Below are 18,531 nucleotides of genomic sequence, written 5' to 3'. Positions count from 1 at the left end.
CTTTTGCCAGTCCTCAATTTTCTGCTAAGCATTTTAATGCTTTGGGCAAAGTGGAGACAGAGTCTTTCCTGTTCTTTTAATTAGGTTTTGATTTTCTTTTTTTTTTTTTCCATATTGCACATCTACTCTCGTACTGCAAGTGAATCTATGTAAAGCTCTTTTTTATCAGCTTCTGATGGGATTCTTCTTCTGACCTTTTCTACTACACCACCTATAAAAAATCCCAATGTTAAGAACCTGTTACCCCTATCTTTTAGGCTATTCATGACTGGGATCAGACTTGTAAGTTTGTTAAAATCTGTTCATTCTGTTAAATCTGTTCATTCTGTTTTCTGTGCTACTATGACAAACAACAGAACTCTCAGTTGCATTCTCACTCATTGGGGAGAGTGAGTTTTATATCCAGGGGTTCCTTCCCCATCCAACAAGTGCAAATATGCAGAAAATATGCAGTAGGACCACTAATGATTTGACTTTCCTCCTCAAGGCCCAGGAGCATGGCTGCATTTCTTAGGTACGTGGGGCTAGAGAGAACTTGATTCAAAGTCCAGCCCTCCCAACCCTACAAAATTCATATTTGACTACATGAGGCTGAACCATGTGCATTGAGTGGTTTAGATCTCCCCACTATGTGAACTGAGCTGCTCCTCTCTATTTAAGTTATGAAAGGAGTATCTTGGTACATCTTTCTCATATAAATTCTTTAACATATACAAAAACACAAGCATTATTTATGAGGGAAAGGCAAACAGAAGCAAGGCAAACAGAATGAGGGATCTGTCCACATTTAAAGACTGCATAATTCATTCCTTTATTGTAATCAGAAAGCTTACTGCAATTCATAAGTAAAAAAATACTGAGAGTGCAATTTATTTATTTAGCATTGAATAGCCTTTTAAGTGCTCGAATAGGAAGAACATAAAGATGACAAGTTACATGCAAACACCTTTTAGCATACTAATCACTGACAAGTTGATGAGAATGGTAACATCTACAACTTCACATGCAGATCAGTTACATTTACCTTGCACACATACTGAATAGACACCATCAGTTTACAGCAACCCAAACTTGCTATACAGCCTTACTCTGGCAGCACAGAATTGCTTAGCAAAACTAAACAGACACTAAACTACAGTCAAAGATTGAAAGAAGCATAATGCACTCACATTCACTGCTCACTAATCGCTCCAGCATCCTCCTCTGCTTCTGCACTGACTTTGGGACTGGGCCGGGTTGCTTCTCACCACCTGGTTCAATAACAGAAGTTCATGGAAAGTCAAAGCAGCCAATTAAAGTGATCAAACAAAAACCAGAAGGTTGTTAAAGCTGCAATATCTGGAGAATAGTATTTCGTCAAACTTAGCACAAGACAAATGTATATATACACATGCAGAAAGTGGCTATATAGCTTTTTATATCCATATTACTATACTGAAAAAAGGGAAGATCATTGGCAGGTAACATATTGTCAGAATGGCCGAATGAGACAGATGTCTTAAATACTGAATTTGCAAATTGAAGTATCTGGCAAAATATAAGGTTGATTGTTAAAGAAAAAAGTTAAACACAGCAACATCATAAAACATCTATCTTCCAACAACAGTGCTGAGAATGAAGGTATCTTTAATATTTTGTCACTTGTATAAGGGCTTAATCAAATCACAACCTACAACAAGAGTTGGCAGGCCTTTAGGAAATAACTTCACCGGTCCAGAGAACACGTTTATTAAAATAGTTAGTCATTAGGACAGTTACATTCTCTCAACTAAATCATACATTTATAAATCAGGCATGAGACAGAAGTAAAACTCTCTAGGTTTCTAGCCTGAAAGCTTATATTTCATCAATACCATCAATTGGTTCAGAAACAAACCTTCGTTGTCAACTTGCCCAACATTTTCCAGTAGTTCAGAAACTGCTAATTGCTTCTTCTTTTTTGGATTTAATTTCCAATACATGACTAAGGCAGCTTTTCTCACAGCTCTCTCCAAGTCAGTCTCTGATGATAATTTTTTCACTTCTTGCTCATTCTCAGAAGTGATGCCTCAAGAAAAGAAAAATATATTAGATACTATTATCCCACACCCATGCTGAAATGACAGATTTGCCCACAATTTATTTTTCTCAGTTTAGTCTGAAACTTTTGAAGTTTCATTCACTTCTTGACCCCTTAAAAGTAAGTTACTCAATGCACTTCTGTGCCCATTGCTTACCAAAATCAAATTACATTAAGTATAAACCATACTTCAAAAACTGTGCATGACATGCATTATCCTTTTGTCTTTTTCAATTTTTGAAGCACAACAGATAAGTCAAAAGATGGTGCAGATATCTATGGTTGACATTAAAAGCAGAAAGATTATCATTTATTTATTTTTTAAATACGAGTTCAGATAGTTGGCAGACAAGAGGAGCCCCATTCCAAGCGTGGGAAGCAGCATGAAGGAAGGTGTGAATCTTGAAGTGGGAGAAGACAGTGAAAAAGTCCAATTAGGAGAGAGGTTGGAAAGGGGCAAAAGAATGAAACAACAGCAGACGTGTAGGTGGCGTATGGTTACATATGATCTTCACAGTCAAGTAAAAGAAGATTCAATGAAAGGTGGGGAGAGAAAGTCTGAGCATGAATCCCATGAAGGAATTCAAGCAAACAATTAATACAAAAATCTCAGCTCATAAAAGCATTTAAAATTACCTACTTGAATGTGCTGTCAGGAACTACTCACATAATTTTTCCATGAACATTCCCACCATATTTTAACCCCTCTTTTCAGTATTGAAACGTAGTGAGCATTATTTCAGACAAAGGAGAAAGCGCAAGCAAAAAGTCTTAGAGATCCCATACCTCTTCTGTCTGCTAGGCATCTACGTAACAATTTGACGGCCTCTCTTCGACCCTGCTTAGCAGCAAGGATGAACCAGTCAACCGCACTACAATTGTTAAGTTCTTCATCCTCCTCTTCCGCTAATCTCAAGAAGTGTTTTCCCACCTAGAACAAGCGGCAAACAGAATTCCTTCGGTTAACCTGAAATACACTCTAGCCTCTGTCTCCCTCCTCCCTCTGCTAGAATAAATTCTCTTGAACAAAAGGTCAAAACATTTGCTCCCAGCACTGAAGAACATAGCTGTAAGTTGATATTCTGCAGAGAAAAATCGCTTTCCAGAAGTGGAAGTAAGAAGGAATCGCAGTACATTTGACTAGGTCAATGAATTAGTTGCCGCTGGTCTTTGGGAACCTAGAAGGATCAGGTAGAGCTTCTGGTATTACACACGGTATTAACAGCGGTCTTTTCTTGGATTGTTTTCTTTCTATAAAAATGGTCAGACAATGTTGTTAACATTACTTAAAAAATACAATAATTAAGTGTAATTACTGGTGCCAGTAACATTCAGAAATTCAAACGAAGTAAATTGGCAGAGGGCCTTGAGATGGAAGGAAGGCTCAGGAAGGAAATGCCGGACTTATAGCAGTTTAGCCACTGAAGGTCAAAGCAAACTCGTGATTAATTAGCGAATGGAATAAAACTAATATTGCTTAAGCATTAAGCAATTTAAGTGATATAGCCTGTAAAATCCCTACCATTTCGGATTACAGAAATTATGGAACAATTGCCTATATCAGTTTTAAAAGTAAGACACCACCTTCATTCCTGCTATAAAATTGCAATATATGGTAACGTAAACACACTCATGCAGTAGCACAAAACACTCCTGATTATCATACCCCAAAGTGTTAAGTGGCAGAAATTAGACAAAACTACTGGACATTTTATTTGTATGTCCAGAGAATCTGGGAATGTTTTCGCTTAGTTCACTGCACTCCTCTCTCTAAGGTATTGTATTAATTACACCAAGAATGTAACTGGAAATAGAGTACTGCTCCATAAACCCACAGTAGTATCTGCTGCAAAAACAAAACAAAACAAAATAACTGTTTGACAGTTTCTCTGAAACTTTGTTTTTGATATTACCAATAAAGGTGACTACAGAAATACCTTTGAAAGATTAATAATATAGAGTTATTACATACAGATAGAACACATTGATCTCACCAAATTATTGTTTTCTTAACCATTAAAGATTAAGCCTTCAGCCTTGCAACTGGGTTCCAACACCAAAGTGGGTGCTCAAACAGCTTCTACTTAGACAGTTTTTGGGTAGACCCCAGAATGATTAAACCCACAGTATATGCAGCAAAGCTATCCAATACTAAGATATACAAAAGACAGAACACTTTTTATGAATACATGCCAGAGTTCAACAAGCACTGCACACGTATAGTGGCACACCAAGAAGAGTATTTGAGACAGGATTTTTAAGATTTCAATCTTGATAGCGCAATTGCCTGATAAATTATCACCCAACTGCAGCTATTTGTTCAAGCAATTGCTTCCTGAAATAAGCTGCATGGTAAATAATATCCTCTGACAAGAAGTTGTTTCTTGAGTGTGTTTATATTTATAGCCATTGAAATTTTGAGCAAAGCTTCAAGAGTAGCAGCACTTGATGCAACCCCTTCAAGTTATGAAGATCTCTCGGTCATAAAAACTTGTATTGCAACATAAAGAAGCAGAAAGGAAAAAGGGAAAGGAAAAAGCATAATACTGTGGTTTTATGATAGATTTTTTTTCCTATAGTTTTGTTGTTGATTTGAAGTTCAGCATCAAGATGTAATTATTTAACCCCCCTCAAAAAAAAAACAAACCACAGATACCCCTCCCAAAATCTGATCAAGCAGAAAATATTTGCCCTTCATTTTGATTACAAAATTACAAGCTTTTGTGCATTTTTGAATGTTTTAGTAGCAAAACCACACCTCCACGTCCCATAATAAACATCTAGCCTTTCCGTGAAATACTGCTGAAAGGTTGACTTCTAAACAAGCCCCATGCAGCAGCTGCTTTTCACTTCCATAGCAAAGCTTCTACGTGGAACCACCCGAGGATGGCCACACAGCTCTGGCATGTGGCAATCAAATGATGAAGAACCGACAGGGAAAAGTATTAGCCTCAGACTGCTTAGGTGATAAATCATGGATTTTCTCTTTCCCATGAAGTAAAACTGGGAAATGAAGTCACAGCTGGTAATGGCTAAACACAGATCTTCATACTGTACTTCTGCAAAGGTTGTTGCCTGCCTCTCACCTTTGGGCTTCGCTAACTGAAGCAGTTCTCTCATGCAGTCCCCTTGCAGAGAGCCTCTCGTTAGACACGGAGCTGTCTCTGCTCCATTACAGAATCCATCTGTGGGTGTCTCATTTTTTGTAAACGCTGCACAGTTATTTCTCAATAAAGAATTATATAAAGCTACGGTAATGTAGGCTGACATCCACTCAGAGTGCATTTATTTCCATAGTCATTGCAAGGTTATTACTATGAGTTTATTCAAAAATAACTACACGCCAATGAGCTGAGTGATTCCTTACATTTGATTTGGTAATTATCAGCAACAAGCACAATGATGCCATCTCAGCTTCTTACTCTTAATCCTACAATGGTAACAAGTTAAAATACATTTGTCTGACTGGATTCTAAAGGGATGTGTTCCATGATAGAAAAAGAAGCATGTATGAAATAAAAATATATATATATATATATATTTATTTTATTTTTGCTTTCTGAAAATAAAAGGTAATTCCCTCTCCATGTGCCAGAAGAAATTTGGTTCCCTAGAAGGGAAACAACTGTATTTAGGGTTCCTTTTCAGACAGTCAATTACCCTGAGTGCATAATATAGCAAAATTGTACGTTGGATCTTTTTTTGAAAAAAGAAAAAAACACTGTTATTGTGTGGAAATAGAAAGTGTACGCAGTTAAAGAGCTAAAGGAAAGGAGTGAAGGAGAAGGGTAAAAACTTACTATTTATATAGATACATGCACACGCATCATAGGCTTAGATTACACAAGGAATTTCTTACTCAGATGGAACTTATATCCTGAAAGAATATATTATGACTTGCTCTTTTGTGTGGAGGAATAGAGCCAAGATGTGGACTTTGCAGCAGCAATCCCCTCAAGGTTAAAGCTTCATCCTCCGCAAAGCTGCTGGCTGTTTCAGAGGTGAGGAATTCCTTACTGTCTCACGTTACAGCTCCAAGGACAGCCTGCCCTCAAACAAGTTGAGATGAAGTGGGGAGAGAGCCTGGCATTGCAATATTTATTATTATTTTTTTTTCTTGAAAAGTGATCCCTGGGTTAAAAAACAACAAACCACCAATGAGCTTGTAGGAGACCATGAGCACTCCTTGTCAAAGCCAAAGCTGGAAAAGAATGCTTAAGTCAGTCACCAGCCAAATTAAGCAGGAATTCAAAAACTTCTCTGAAGTTTTAGGCTATTTGTACTAGATCAACTAGACCAATATACCAGCATAATGCAAAGGAGAGGAAAAAACTTCTCTGAAACCTATGGGAAACCCAAATACCAACATATACAGGGATAGAATTACCATTACCATTTAATTGGATCTATCATTACACAACTAAATATAGATAGCTTCAATAAAACATGAAGGGCTTCTTTTCTAAAACATGTTAATTCAATGTAGAAATGGTGACAGAGCAAAAACCAACCTCTGATGTTCCTGCTGAAGCAGCTCAGTGACGGTTTCTTCCACAGAGTCCAGCCTAAGAGTCTTTGTACATAGTGAAGTACTGAACCAACAGTGTTGACACAGCTTTCATTTTGATAAACAATTTTGCTCCAATGACAAAATTAAATCCAACACCAAAATTCCAAACAGCATTTAATAATCACTACCTCCACAAATAATTCTGGTACATAGCAATATAAAAATAAAAGTCAAGCACTGTGGCTTCTCCACGCTCTGAGCCTAATCCTTCCCCTACCCCCCACCCCATTTTGATATTCATCCTAAAGGCTTATGCAAGACTGGGACCTGAAACCCAAGTAGGCAGCAACGCTCAAGGCTGAGAAACCACCTGCCATCACCTTTCTCACCTTTCTTTGAACAGTTTATGATCAAAACAGATACTGTTCAACTAAGTGTCTTTGGAAGAGAGAAGAGTTCTACTAAAAGCTGGTAATGCTATTTTTGGAATTGAGAGCAAACAGCACTGGACAAAGAGCATATAAAATTACCTCTGTTTGTGCTTTTGGTTCTCCTGCTTTAGCCCTCTCGAGCAGCTCCTCAAAGAGCACTTCAGGTTCTTCCTTCATGGCCTCTAAATGAATTTGAGAAAGAAAGTTTGTTAGCAAAATTTGAAGTTTTCTAAATCGTTACTATATTTGGTCAAAGAATTACAGGATCATATCTACAAAATCCAACACAAGGCTTTTTACAAGAACAGCAGAACAGCAGTGGAAATTAACTAATATTTTCTCTCCACCTCAGTGTAGGCACTGTTACTTGTTATTTTTTACCTGCCACAGGATGGTACACAGTTTACAGTTTCTCATTTACTTCCACAGGATTAATCTCTCAATAGAAGGAATTTCATTACAGTAAATATAAGCACACATGGAACCTGCAGTATGGATAAACTTTTGTACTGTTGTTATTCTTATTCCTGATAGCCCTTGAGTCCTTCACCTGACTGATGGCTTATTTAGTAGTGGAGCCTCCTCAGGCATTTTGAAAAAAATCAAAGAGTCCTGTAAAACTTATCCAGTATATTTGAAAGCTCAGCTTCTCAGTCCCCAGAGTACATAGAAATAACAACAAAATGATTAAATGCTTATAAAATTCATTATACTGAGTCCAGCTCAACACTCACGTCTATTTTTTTCTCCTTTCCTATCTGACTGAATACATACAGATGAACATTTTATTTTTTCTTCTTCAAAAGCATCACATTGCTCTACAGGTCAGTCATCACGAAAAATTTTCATAGCTTTATCTGATATCCAGGGTTTGTAAATAATGTCATGCTGGGAACAATTTTACGAAGGAAGAGCAAGTTTAATGCAAAAGCTAACAAAGCCTGTGACAGCTACTCCCTCTCCCCACCCCACCCACGAGAATTTATAATCTGAAGTTAGTTTTGAAAAATGATAAGGAGAAAAACAATATAATTTACAGTTTACTCAACTGAGAGTGTGAGAGAGATGTTCTTAATCAGTGCTCTGCTATCCTGTTTACTAGCCAAGATAAAACTTAACTAGAAAGTCAGATCCAAACTCAACATCAAGCTCCAAAGCTCGAGCCTTACCCCATTAACCCGTAAGGTCAACAACCACATCATGACGCTTGGCAGCTACGTATTTAGGGCAGACAGCATGAGAAAGCATGCTTAAGAAGCACAGTTTCCAAATGTAGGAAAAAACTTGAGAGACGCATTCTGGCACCTGCTCAAAGCTACAGATTTCAGTCTCTGCCTACTATGGGCAGCAATAATGCGAGAAGCTTGGTAAGCAGCCCAGCTAGCCGAGGTGCCATTTAGTATCACTGATTTTTCAAAAGGTGGGAGGAAGGAAGAAATAAACTCATTTCCAGATGATCTCCCAAGGAACAGGGCTACTTACGTTCTTTAATATCACTGGGACTGGGACTATTTCCAAACGAGAACAGGCTACAAGCCAACTCTTTCATTAAAACGGGTTTATTTTAACAAGAACAAACCATGAAGTAAGTTCTCTCCGTCACCATGCCACAGTTTTGTCTGCCAACCTCCACTTAGAAAAACACTAATGCCAGATTATAACATGTTGTCTGGCTAAACAAGGCATATAATGAAAAATAATTTTCATTTACTACTCCCTCTTTTCAGAAAGCTGTAAAAATATTATTGTAAGATAGGCAAACAACATCCCAGGAAGATTAACTACTTAATCTCCTTGCCCTGATGTATAACCAAGAGCACTGAACCCTACACAAGTCAGAAACCTGTCTTCCGGATGGCACCACACACACCAGCACCCATCCTGCAGGGGTCCTCTGCTAACAATAAAGCAGAAGTTACAGAAAAGAGTGTATTGTTTGAAATGAATATAATATTCATTCATCTACCCCACCCAAATGAAAAAAGTTGGGTAACACAGCACTGCCCTGCTGCTTCCTGTGCTTTGACTTATTTGTAAGCCTTTCAAATCAGAATTTCAGCAGCAACAATCTTGGCTACAGATTTTTATTTTTTTTTCCGTTCAGTGTTTTCTACGTGTTGAAAAGAAAACACCATTTATGTTTGTGACACTCTGGATGAACCAATAAAGGAGGCACTGGTCAGAAGTGTTTGCTAACTAAGTGGAATTTACGAGTCAGAGAGAGCAGTTTGCCAAGCCCATATAAACCCCAACAATATCAGTTGTTCTCTGGCCGTTTACACAGGCCAAGCAGCTTCCTTTCTCTCCTGCTCCATTTGGCATGCGCAGGAGCACAGCATTGCTCTGATCCCTTCCACCTTTTGCTCAGAATGACGTTTGTTAGATAAGTCCATTTATTACAATATAAATCCCTAATGCATTCCCATTTTGCTCCTTTGTTTCTTCAGTACGGTGATATAATTACCTTACAGTCCGGACTGCCACCTTCACTGGGAAGAGAAAGTAAAACATGCTGACACCGCAGGCAAGCCTGTTGAAGTGTTTGCTTTAAAGGAGCAGACTTCCAGCGGAAAGAAACGCTTCCTGCTGCTGTTTTCTACCTATAGCCCAATCCCTCCTGCCCCGTTATCACTTAGTCTATGCACTGTCATGTGGAACCTGTAAATATAAATGAAGATAGCTAATTTAAATTATCGCTGTGGGTTGGTTCTGTAGTTACATGGTGAGGGCAGAAGAGCAGACTGTGATGAGTTCTGGAGGTCAAGGTTAGAATAGCTTTGTACCAAAGCATTTCCACAACTATCAATATTTTGCTGTGCTTTGTCTGAGGAAGGCCTACGAGATCAGCAAAAGGATCGGGTGTGAATGACTCAGGTTGCATGCCTGCCCTATCCATTTACTTTCTCAAAGTATTTAGGTCAGTCTCCAAAGGTAAAAGGTACACAGTCAAAATGTGTTCAGGAACCACGATGGACAGACACTTTCTTCCAGTTCAGTTCAATGCTAGGAGGACAGGCACTATGAAAGACTTGCCCGCCATAAAAAGGCTAAGTGATGATCTCTAACTTAGCACCCGTGTGCTTAAGCATGTTTTTAGTGCTTTAACCTCCTAATGTTTATTCCTCCCACACAGTAGTACTGCAATGGAAGTGCTGTCAGTAGAAGCTTTTATTTTCCAGCTTTGCTAAAAAATGATGTCTTTTTAATGTCAAATCTTACTCTGTCTTGAATATAAAAGTTTCCAGAAGAGAGGAGCATTCATCTTACAATACTTCATGCATCTTTTATGACAATTAAAATAGACTTCACTAGCTGTTGTGTGTCAGGTGCATTTATATAAGCCAATGAAGTCTATCAGTTATTCAAGGTTCACAAGCACTGCAGTCATTCAAATGAAAGCAGGCAGGTGAAAGCACACAAATTTAAAACAGTACATAGCATTCATATAAGAAACAAATTAAGACAGGATCATGAAGCAGAAGGGAGGATAGTACTTCATATTTACCTTTAGTTCCTACTCTGCCACCAAGACCCTATGGTGACCATCACCAGGCTACCCCATGGTTCAGCTCTTGATTCATAAAACAAGCTAGTTCTACCTTTTCAGAGACAGGCCACTCAAAATCACAAATTGTTCATCAGAACAATGACATTATTAAAAGACTAATTTAAAAAAGTTCTATTTAAGTCAAACTTAATATATGAAATTATATAGTATCCCTTAATTTTCTCAGTTCCACTCAAAAAAGTAGAATTAGAAAGATCTGCAATCTGCAAAGGATGAAGCACATGCGTACTTTCCAGTCCACTGCATTTATGTCCTTATACTACAGAAGGCATTTAAACCTCTGAAAAGTTACAGAAATATCCATTTTTTTTTATTCAGGCCTTTCATTTAAAAGGTTGAAGCTGTACAACAGCATTTAGAAGAATAAGCCAAAGCTGCATATCATTAACTGATGCACTATTAACTGGTAGCACTTAGAAGGTGCCATCAAAACCATTTCTTAGAGCCACTTGTTTACTAGTTAAAAGTATGTTTTACAACCCACACTACACAAGTCTGAACACAGCTGTCTATGTACATAGACTGCAAGTATTGCAAGTAAGCTGATGAAAACTGAAGACAATTTCCTTCCTGAAATTTTATACATTACTTTGTGTTACTCTAAAGAGATTCCAATTTGGAGTTCAGCATTGCTGCTGAAGGCTTAAATGGAAATTTATTGTTCATTTTTGCATGGGCTGGCATTTTTAATCTTTGTTAGGTTTTGATCAGAAAGAAGGAATGTTGTACTAAAGGAAAACATCCTGTTTTTTCAAGAAGTCTAATCCTACGTTAATACTACTAAGTCTAATACTATGTTAGGATGCAGTTATTGTCCCTCATCTCTGACACTTAATTAAATTGACAAAAAGCCAGTTTATATATAGCAGGGGATTTGTGTGCGTGATATTCAAAGATATTAGTGTTTAATAATAAATCAGAAAAGGAAGATGCCATCATAGGTTAAATAATACATATTAGCCTCATCTTTGGGCTACATCAAGGCCTAAAACCCAACAAATGCTTCAACATCCATGGAACGTTTTGTATGAACCCCTACAGTTTAGATAAGAAATCTTTTCAATGCAAAAGATTTTGCAGAAGACAAAGGTTGTTGTCATAAAATTTATTTCCCGGTATTCTAGCACAAATCAGTGATGGCTGCAATAGATTCCTGTTTCTTCTACTACCCGTCACATCTCCAGCTGAAACACACCACGTGTGCATCGCTGTAGACAGGCTGACTCAGTGTCCGATGACATATTTAGCAAGATGTCTTGCACACGCTTTAGACAAATACTGTTTCAAAAAAAATAGCATTTAATATACACCATGCATCACCATTCATAAGCTTTAAAATACGTAAGGCACATACATAAATAATAATCTTTACATATAAGGAAAGATTTTTAGTTATATATACACACACAGAGTAGATCATACATGCTCACCCAGCACATAAAACAACCTCCGTTTTCTCTGTGCTTTTCTAACTGCTAGGTAACACTGCCTTCCTTCAAAAATATTCTTTCAAGTTACTTCATCCAGAAAGAGTCAACAGGACGCAGACTGAATAATACAAGTGTTTATTGATGTAATTTCCTACCAACACAAGCATATCACAGCTCCCAGCAGAATGGACTTTGCCAGAAGGAGGAGGTTAGGTTAGGCAAGGTTTTAGCACCTTGCCTGCTTTCATCACCCGCTGGCCAGGTGCACACAGCTCTTTCTTCTCCCCGTTTAGGTCACAGCTATATCACCTGAATTCTCCAGATAAAAGAGGAGAATGAAGACCATGAACAAGGAACGCCAACACCAAAACTGGTATGTTAAGGGATTACAATCTCAATCACAAACCTTTTGAGCTTATGATCTTCGTTCACGCTGTTATTGGGGCCAGCTACAAGAGTGTTGTGTTACTGCACCCAATAAATCAATTTGTACACAAACACAAGGCAGGCACTTCCATGTCTTTTGAGCAGCAGAAACCTAATGAGCACAGGATAAGAGGAAAACTGAAAGCAGCTTCTCAGACAGGAAGCAATAATGAAGACAAAGTATTAATTTGAATTATATAAATTTAAAAGAAATTACAGGTTTTACAAGTGAATATGAGAGCTGCATAGAAATGCTAGGGAACAAAAGATGAACGCATTAGGCAACACCCCCAGGCAGTGTATGAAGGAAACCTGTACGGCACACACACTTTGCATGATCACGACTACAAGCATTCATTTGGGCTGAGAAAAGAAAGTGACAGGGACGTGCAGGAGGAGGAGGAAAAACCATGTGTTTGGGAGAATAAAGGATCTCAGATGACAAGATATGAAACAAGGCTTCTGGATTGGCCTTCCCATTTTATTATTACAGCGAGTATTCCTGAAGCAACTGAAAATAGTAAGTTAAGCATATGCACAATACATATGCTACATTCAGACCTAGCCAGTGGTAACATACTTCCAAGCTCACTGAATATACAGCCAGAAAAGTACAGAAACTTTTTTTTTCCAAAACTATTTCATGAGAAGACATGACAGTTGTCACAGATGAAAACTGCTATCAAGGTATCCCAGCAAGGCGGGCCAAAAAATGATAAGTAGTCAATCTCACAGTTGATCTTGCAAATGCTAGATTTTTGTTTTTAAATTTAAGATTGTACACGCAGTTTCCTTTTTGCTTTTTTTGAATAAACATGATTAAGACATACTGAGAAAAACTGGAGCAGCAAAAAGGCCAGAAAACAGCAATAACAACCTCAATTCCTCCCGGAGAGAAAGTGAGTATTACATTAGAGCGATATAAATGTAAGATTTTAGCTACACTTAATAAATAAACCAACTGATAGAAAAGATTTTTTTTCCTATAATTGAGCAGTGCACAGAACCTAGATGTTAGTGAGCTACTCTAACAGCACTTTAGATTTAGTACTCTACTAGGCATGTCAGAAACCAAGAGTCTGCTACGGTCATATTCAAAAGCAAAACAGGATTGGAGGAAAAAAAAGAAAAAGAAAGGAGAAGACACAGAAAGTTATTTAGAAATAGGCATAAATCATTATAAAGCTGAGCTCATGCCAAAACAAAGAAAAATAAAAAAAAAAATCAATGAATCTAAGACATTTAAATTTAAAACCTGTACCATGATAGACCAAGAGGAGAAGGTTTGCAGAACAACTCAATGCAGAATCTGTTACTTCTTTCTATTCCTTTCTCCAGCACACAGGTTGCAGCAGCCTGTCAGGCAGACTATACACAATTCACGGGCAACTGAATATTTTAAAAAAGAAAAGGGCACGGTGAAAGATTTACTAACACATATACTCCCCTCCTCTCCCAACAGAGGATAGCATTGAGAGGCTCCTGTGCAGGAAGCTCAAATGCCTTTTTTTTTTTTTTTAAAGAAACTACTGTTACTTTCAATTGTAGATGAAAACTATATTTAAAAAAAAAAACAAACAAAAAAACACCTATAGTTTCTCTTCTCTGTTTATCCAAGTGTTCAAATGGACTAAAATCTATTGAACTACATATTGCAGCATGTAACTTCTCACTTAAAGATGAGAAATGAAAGTGGCAAACAATACCAGAGATCCACGATAACAGAGACCATTAAGTCTGATATCCATACAATGTAAATACATAAAAGCAAGAAAAAATGTAAGCCTGTGAAGTGTGGGAAAAAAAAAAAGATATACCAGGTAAAATGAGAATAAAAAAGCCTTGATGTGCCACCCTTGTAGGAGTGTTGGAGGACAGGCAGATCCAGCTTGTATTTATCGCTCTAAGGGTGGTGTGTAAGGCTTCTCACAGAAGTTTTCTAAAGAAATTACAAAGAAGGCTGTTACACGGATAAATAATAGACTAAGAAACAAAGAAATGAAGAGTAGAAATACACAGCTCACATACTCCCAGGGAAATGATTATTGGTTTAGACTAATATACAATAAAGACCTGTATTATTTAACATATTTATGTGTGACATGAAAAAAATAGGCATATACAGAGATGCCAAATTCTGCTGATGATTTTGCGTTACACAGGGGAAATAAAACAACAAAAAACATGACCTATGATAAACTGCAGAAGGATTTAATGATTGATTAAGTGATAAAAGATGAAACAGTACATGCAAAATAAGAAAAAGCTATCCTATCATTGTATGCACAGTGATAAGCTCTGAACTCACTACCATCACTCAGACTGAAACCTTGGAGCTGTAACAAACTGCTTTATCTGCATGAGCTTAAAAAGCTACCGGAGAAAACAACGGCAGAAGAAACACCCACAGAGCACTCTCAAATATAAAGACCTCACCTGTCAGCCAGGAAATCTCTAGGCTGTAAAGTGCTAAACATGCTGAGAAGTAACCAGCAGCTCCTGCACACCTTTAGCATGGCAGTAACGTACGAGTAAAATTGATGAGGAGAGCACTAGCACTGCCTGTAGAAAAATCTCCCTAGGTCTAGCAGGCGTGCTGTAAACAATAATGTAAAGGATTCACATGAAAAAGGTAAGAAAAACTGTGTAACTGGAAAGTGCTTGTCACCGTTCAGACTCTCCAGCAGCAGCAATACTGAGCACGGATAGCACCTTCTGCAGGCATTCACGCAGAGTTCACAGACTAACTCCCGCACTAGCTCACGCAGGAGAGAAGAAAAAGCTGAATGATACCCAGAGGAAGAAAAACACAACTTCGTACTTCAATAGCTTTATCCAGTAAGCTGTCTACTTATGTAAGTGGGCTTCTTACTTATAAGGAGTCACAGGATGTCAAGCATTTGTCAGTTAATAGCATGAAACAGGGAAGGGTAATTTACATGTTTGATGAAGAGTAGCATGGAACAAGCTTTCACCCACAGGTCTTTCCGGCAGCTAAGTCACTGGGGGAAGAGAGGAGGGAAAAAAAATGTCATCTTTGACATCAGATCTTCTCCCACACTTGAACAAACTCTCCATATACCGTTAAACATACTGATGTCTCAACTGATCAGTACTGCGCTGTACAGTCCTGAACTTCTCTGAAGCTCCAGGCATCCATCATTTTACTGCTTTGAGATCCTTTAGCAAGGAGGCCTTACTGTAAAAGGATCTGAAACGAAAGTGTCTGAATTACAATGAAAATTACTGTACTTTTAGTTTAATAGGATACTAGTATGAATAACCTATGTTCACTGCTAAACTCTACTCTTCCTATCATGCTCAACACGACACTGAACAAATAAATCCGTATGTGCAGACATGACAGAAGACAGATATAGGGTTAGCTATTGTTTGAAAAAGCCTCTTCCGTGACTTTCGTTATATGATAAGCTTGAATCTTTTTTTTTCTTAAATCTTTTGACACAAAAACATGCCTCTGAAGTGCAACATGTAAAGCTTATCTCATACTTAATGTCAAGATAAAGACACCGAAGTACTACTTGCAGATAAAACCAAACTGTTCTGCTATCATTAAGTACTTTAGTTCATAATAACAAACGCACTCGTGGCACAGAGTTTCAACAGGAAAGCTACAGTTTATATTACACCATAGCTATCTAACCCAAATTTGGGTTAGCTTGAAAAAGTAGCAGCCAGGAACAGCTCAAAACCGTGCTATAAATCCTCTCCCAAAGGAAGTTAGGCTGGTACACAGCAGGGATGCGTACCACGTTTATGGTAACCAAAAGCATCCACAAAAACAGAATCAGCTTCCTGGGTGCCAGTAGTTTTTATAATTCATTTTCTGTCCTCAATTTGTATTAAAGGACCCCAAAACGCACTCTCCGTCCCCTGGATTTCAATGCCTTCTGTAAAATAAAGCTAGTATCAATGAATCATTGTCTGGCTTCTTAAAAAGCATCCAGCAGCTAAAAACAACCCCCTGTATTTGCAGACTGCCTTGAAGCATTGACATCTTCCAGCTCTGACCAACAGCGCGAGATTCTTAAGCCACCGTTCCAAGAAAAGCGTCTCCTACTCCTTGGCTTTCGTCAGCCTTGTTCTCTACTCCTCCAGTATTTACCTTTGCTATAGTTACAGGCAGAAAAAGAAGCCGTTACATCAAAGAGAGTGGAGGCCTTGCTGGGGAGTTCAAAACTATGCTAGGACTGTATTGTAATCATCTGGTCTTTTTGGACTAGTAAAAAAGAAACAACACATGACCAAAGCATCAGAAATAACAGCCTGTCACCCAAGTGAAGCAGTTAGTTTGTTAGAAGACTTGAACAAGTTTGCTTTAAGGAGTTCACAAGTGAAATATACTAACTATCGTATAACATTTTCTTGCAGATCTCTGCAGTAGCCTATTTGCTGGCGTAAATAAGTTTAACAATGCTGAAAATGGAAGATTTTATAATATTAGACAGGAAATAAGCAACAAGAATGCATGCACATGCACAGTAAATAATGCAGGCATAGTCTGTTCAAGCAATAAATGTTGTCGCGAAAAAACTAGGAAAAAGAAAGCTTCAGGGCACGCCCACACCGGCATATTGACCTAAACAGATACAGCAGAATACATTTTGTGCTAAATCTCACTAGAAGGTATTTCTTTCGGAGTCAATTCAGTAGCTCTTTTTTTGCAGGAAGTGAGTTCCTTTTAAAAAACACAAATTTGTGAAATTTAACTAGATCCAACAAAACCAGTTTTCAAGCAACAGTCCACAGTTCTTTAATACAGATTTTATTTTCACTATGAAACAAGCTCTCTAAAAACTCAACCACACTTAGAAACAAAGGCATATACATATTAATGACAAAAAGAAAGAATCATTTTATTGCTAGAAGCAGCTATGTAAACATATAATCAAAATGAAAGGGAAAAAAAATCAAACACCTTTCAGGAATGAGAGATTTAAACTGTTCGTCGCAGGCAGAACGTCTGTTATAAATGGGCTTTTAGAAAAAGTTGGTCTGTACATTTTGTAACAAAATGTAATGTTCTAATAGCTTTTGTGTGTCACTGGATTGTACTATAGAGCTTTCAGTGTTCAGAGGAGCCAGTCTGAATCTCTAGAGAAATCCTCCTACTAGCTTTGCACAAGCTCCGGGAGTTCAGTGCTATTGTGTGCAGTACCTGTGTAGCACTAAAGTTTCCAGAAAGACTGACTGAAGTTCCACTTCAGAGCAGACATTAAGCATCATGTCAGAAATACGATCTGTTCATATAGAATATGATACAAACAGAGGAACTGACTGGAGAGGGAGAAACATTTTGTAAAACAAACATCGCTGTTTTAATAAATGGTTTTACTACTTCAGACCATTACTTGCTCATCCACGAATGTTCAATCCTTTCATCCATTCAGAAGCCTTCTGTATTCTTCTCTAACTGTAAAATAAGGGCTGGGTACAATTAAGAGTATAATGCACTTTTTGTTTTTTAAAGTGTGCTTCTACTTACACAGTAATCTTAAGACAGTCCCGTTTGCCCCAAGAACAGTCTAATATATTTGTAAAAGCATATACTGTGAGGCATTCTATTCTGAAAGGTGATAACAGGGATGAGAGAGAAGGAAATAACATTTGTTTAGAGAAGTGCTAAAGTCTAGGACTCAGCTTTGCTTCCTATGGGAGCAGCAGTGGCTTTGTAGATACGATAACAGTCTTAGTCACACCACAATTGCAAGTCATCAAATAGCATTAAATTGAAAAGGGAACAACTTCTGCACCCCCACAAAATGAAGGCAAATTGTCAGGAGAGCAGTGAAAAAAGCATGTAGGCGGAAGACTAAGAGTGATGATATTATAGAGAGTATAAATTTTAAAAGTGGAGGGAAAACTATTCTTAAAAGGTATTTCTTTCTAGTGTAGCTATTATTGTACAATGTTCATTTAAAGTAATTTAAAATAATTTTACACACGACTAATAATATAGCCCTGCTACTTTTTCTATGCAGGCACGTCAGATTTATCCCAATTTATCAATAAAAGATTTGATCAAACATGTTCCAAAACTGGAGAGTTAAAAGTAAATAAGCTTTTTGTCATTTCTCAGTTGAAAT

General features: G+C 37.7%; 1 protein-coding gene across 1 annotated transcript in view; it reads right to left on the bottom strand.

Moving 5' to 3' along the window:
- Nucleotides 1-18,531, bottom strand: part of WFS1 (wolframin ER transmembrane glycoprotein) — a 35,854-nt gene that overhangs the window by 8,490 nt on the left and 8,833 nt on the right. The window contains exons 3-6 of the mRNA XM_083834459.1: nucleotides 7,100-7,182; nucleotides 2,846-2,990; nucleotides 1,877-2,047; nucleotides 1,170-1,250 (exon numbers count right to left, since the gene is read on the bottom strand). Coding sequence (XP_083690585.1) covers nucleotides 1,170-1,250; nucleotides 1,877-2,047; nucleotides 2,846-2,990; nucleotides 7,100-7,182 — 480 coding nt within the window. The remainder of the gene's footprint in view (nucleotides 1-1,169; nucleotides 1,251-1,876; nucleotides 2,048-2,845; nucleotides 2,991-7,099; nucleotides 7,183-18,531) is intronic.

Source organism: Anser anser (genome assembly GCF_964211835.1).
Source record: "Anser anser genome assembly, chromosome: 4".
In the NCBI taxonomy this organism is placed as follows: domain Eukaryota; kingdom Metazoa; phylum Chordata; class Aves; order Anseriformes; family Anatidae; genus Anser; species Anser anser.
The sequence above is the reverse complement of the archived record's forward strand: the minus strand, read 5'-3'. Positions and strand labels throughout refer to the sequence as shown.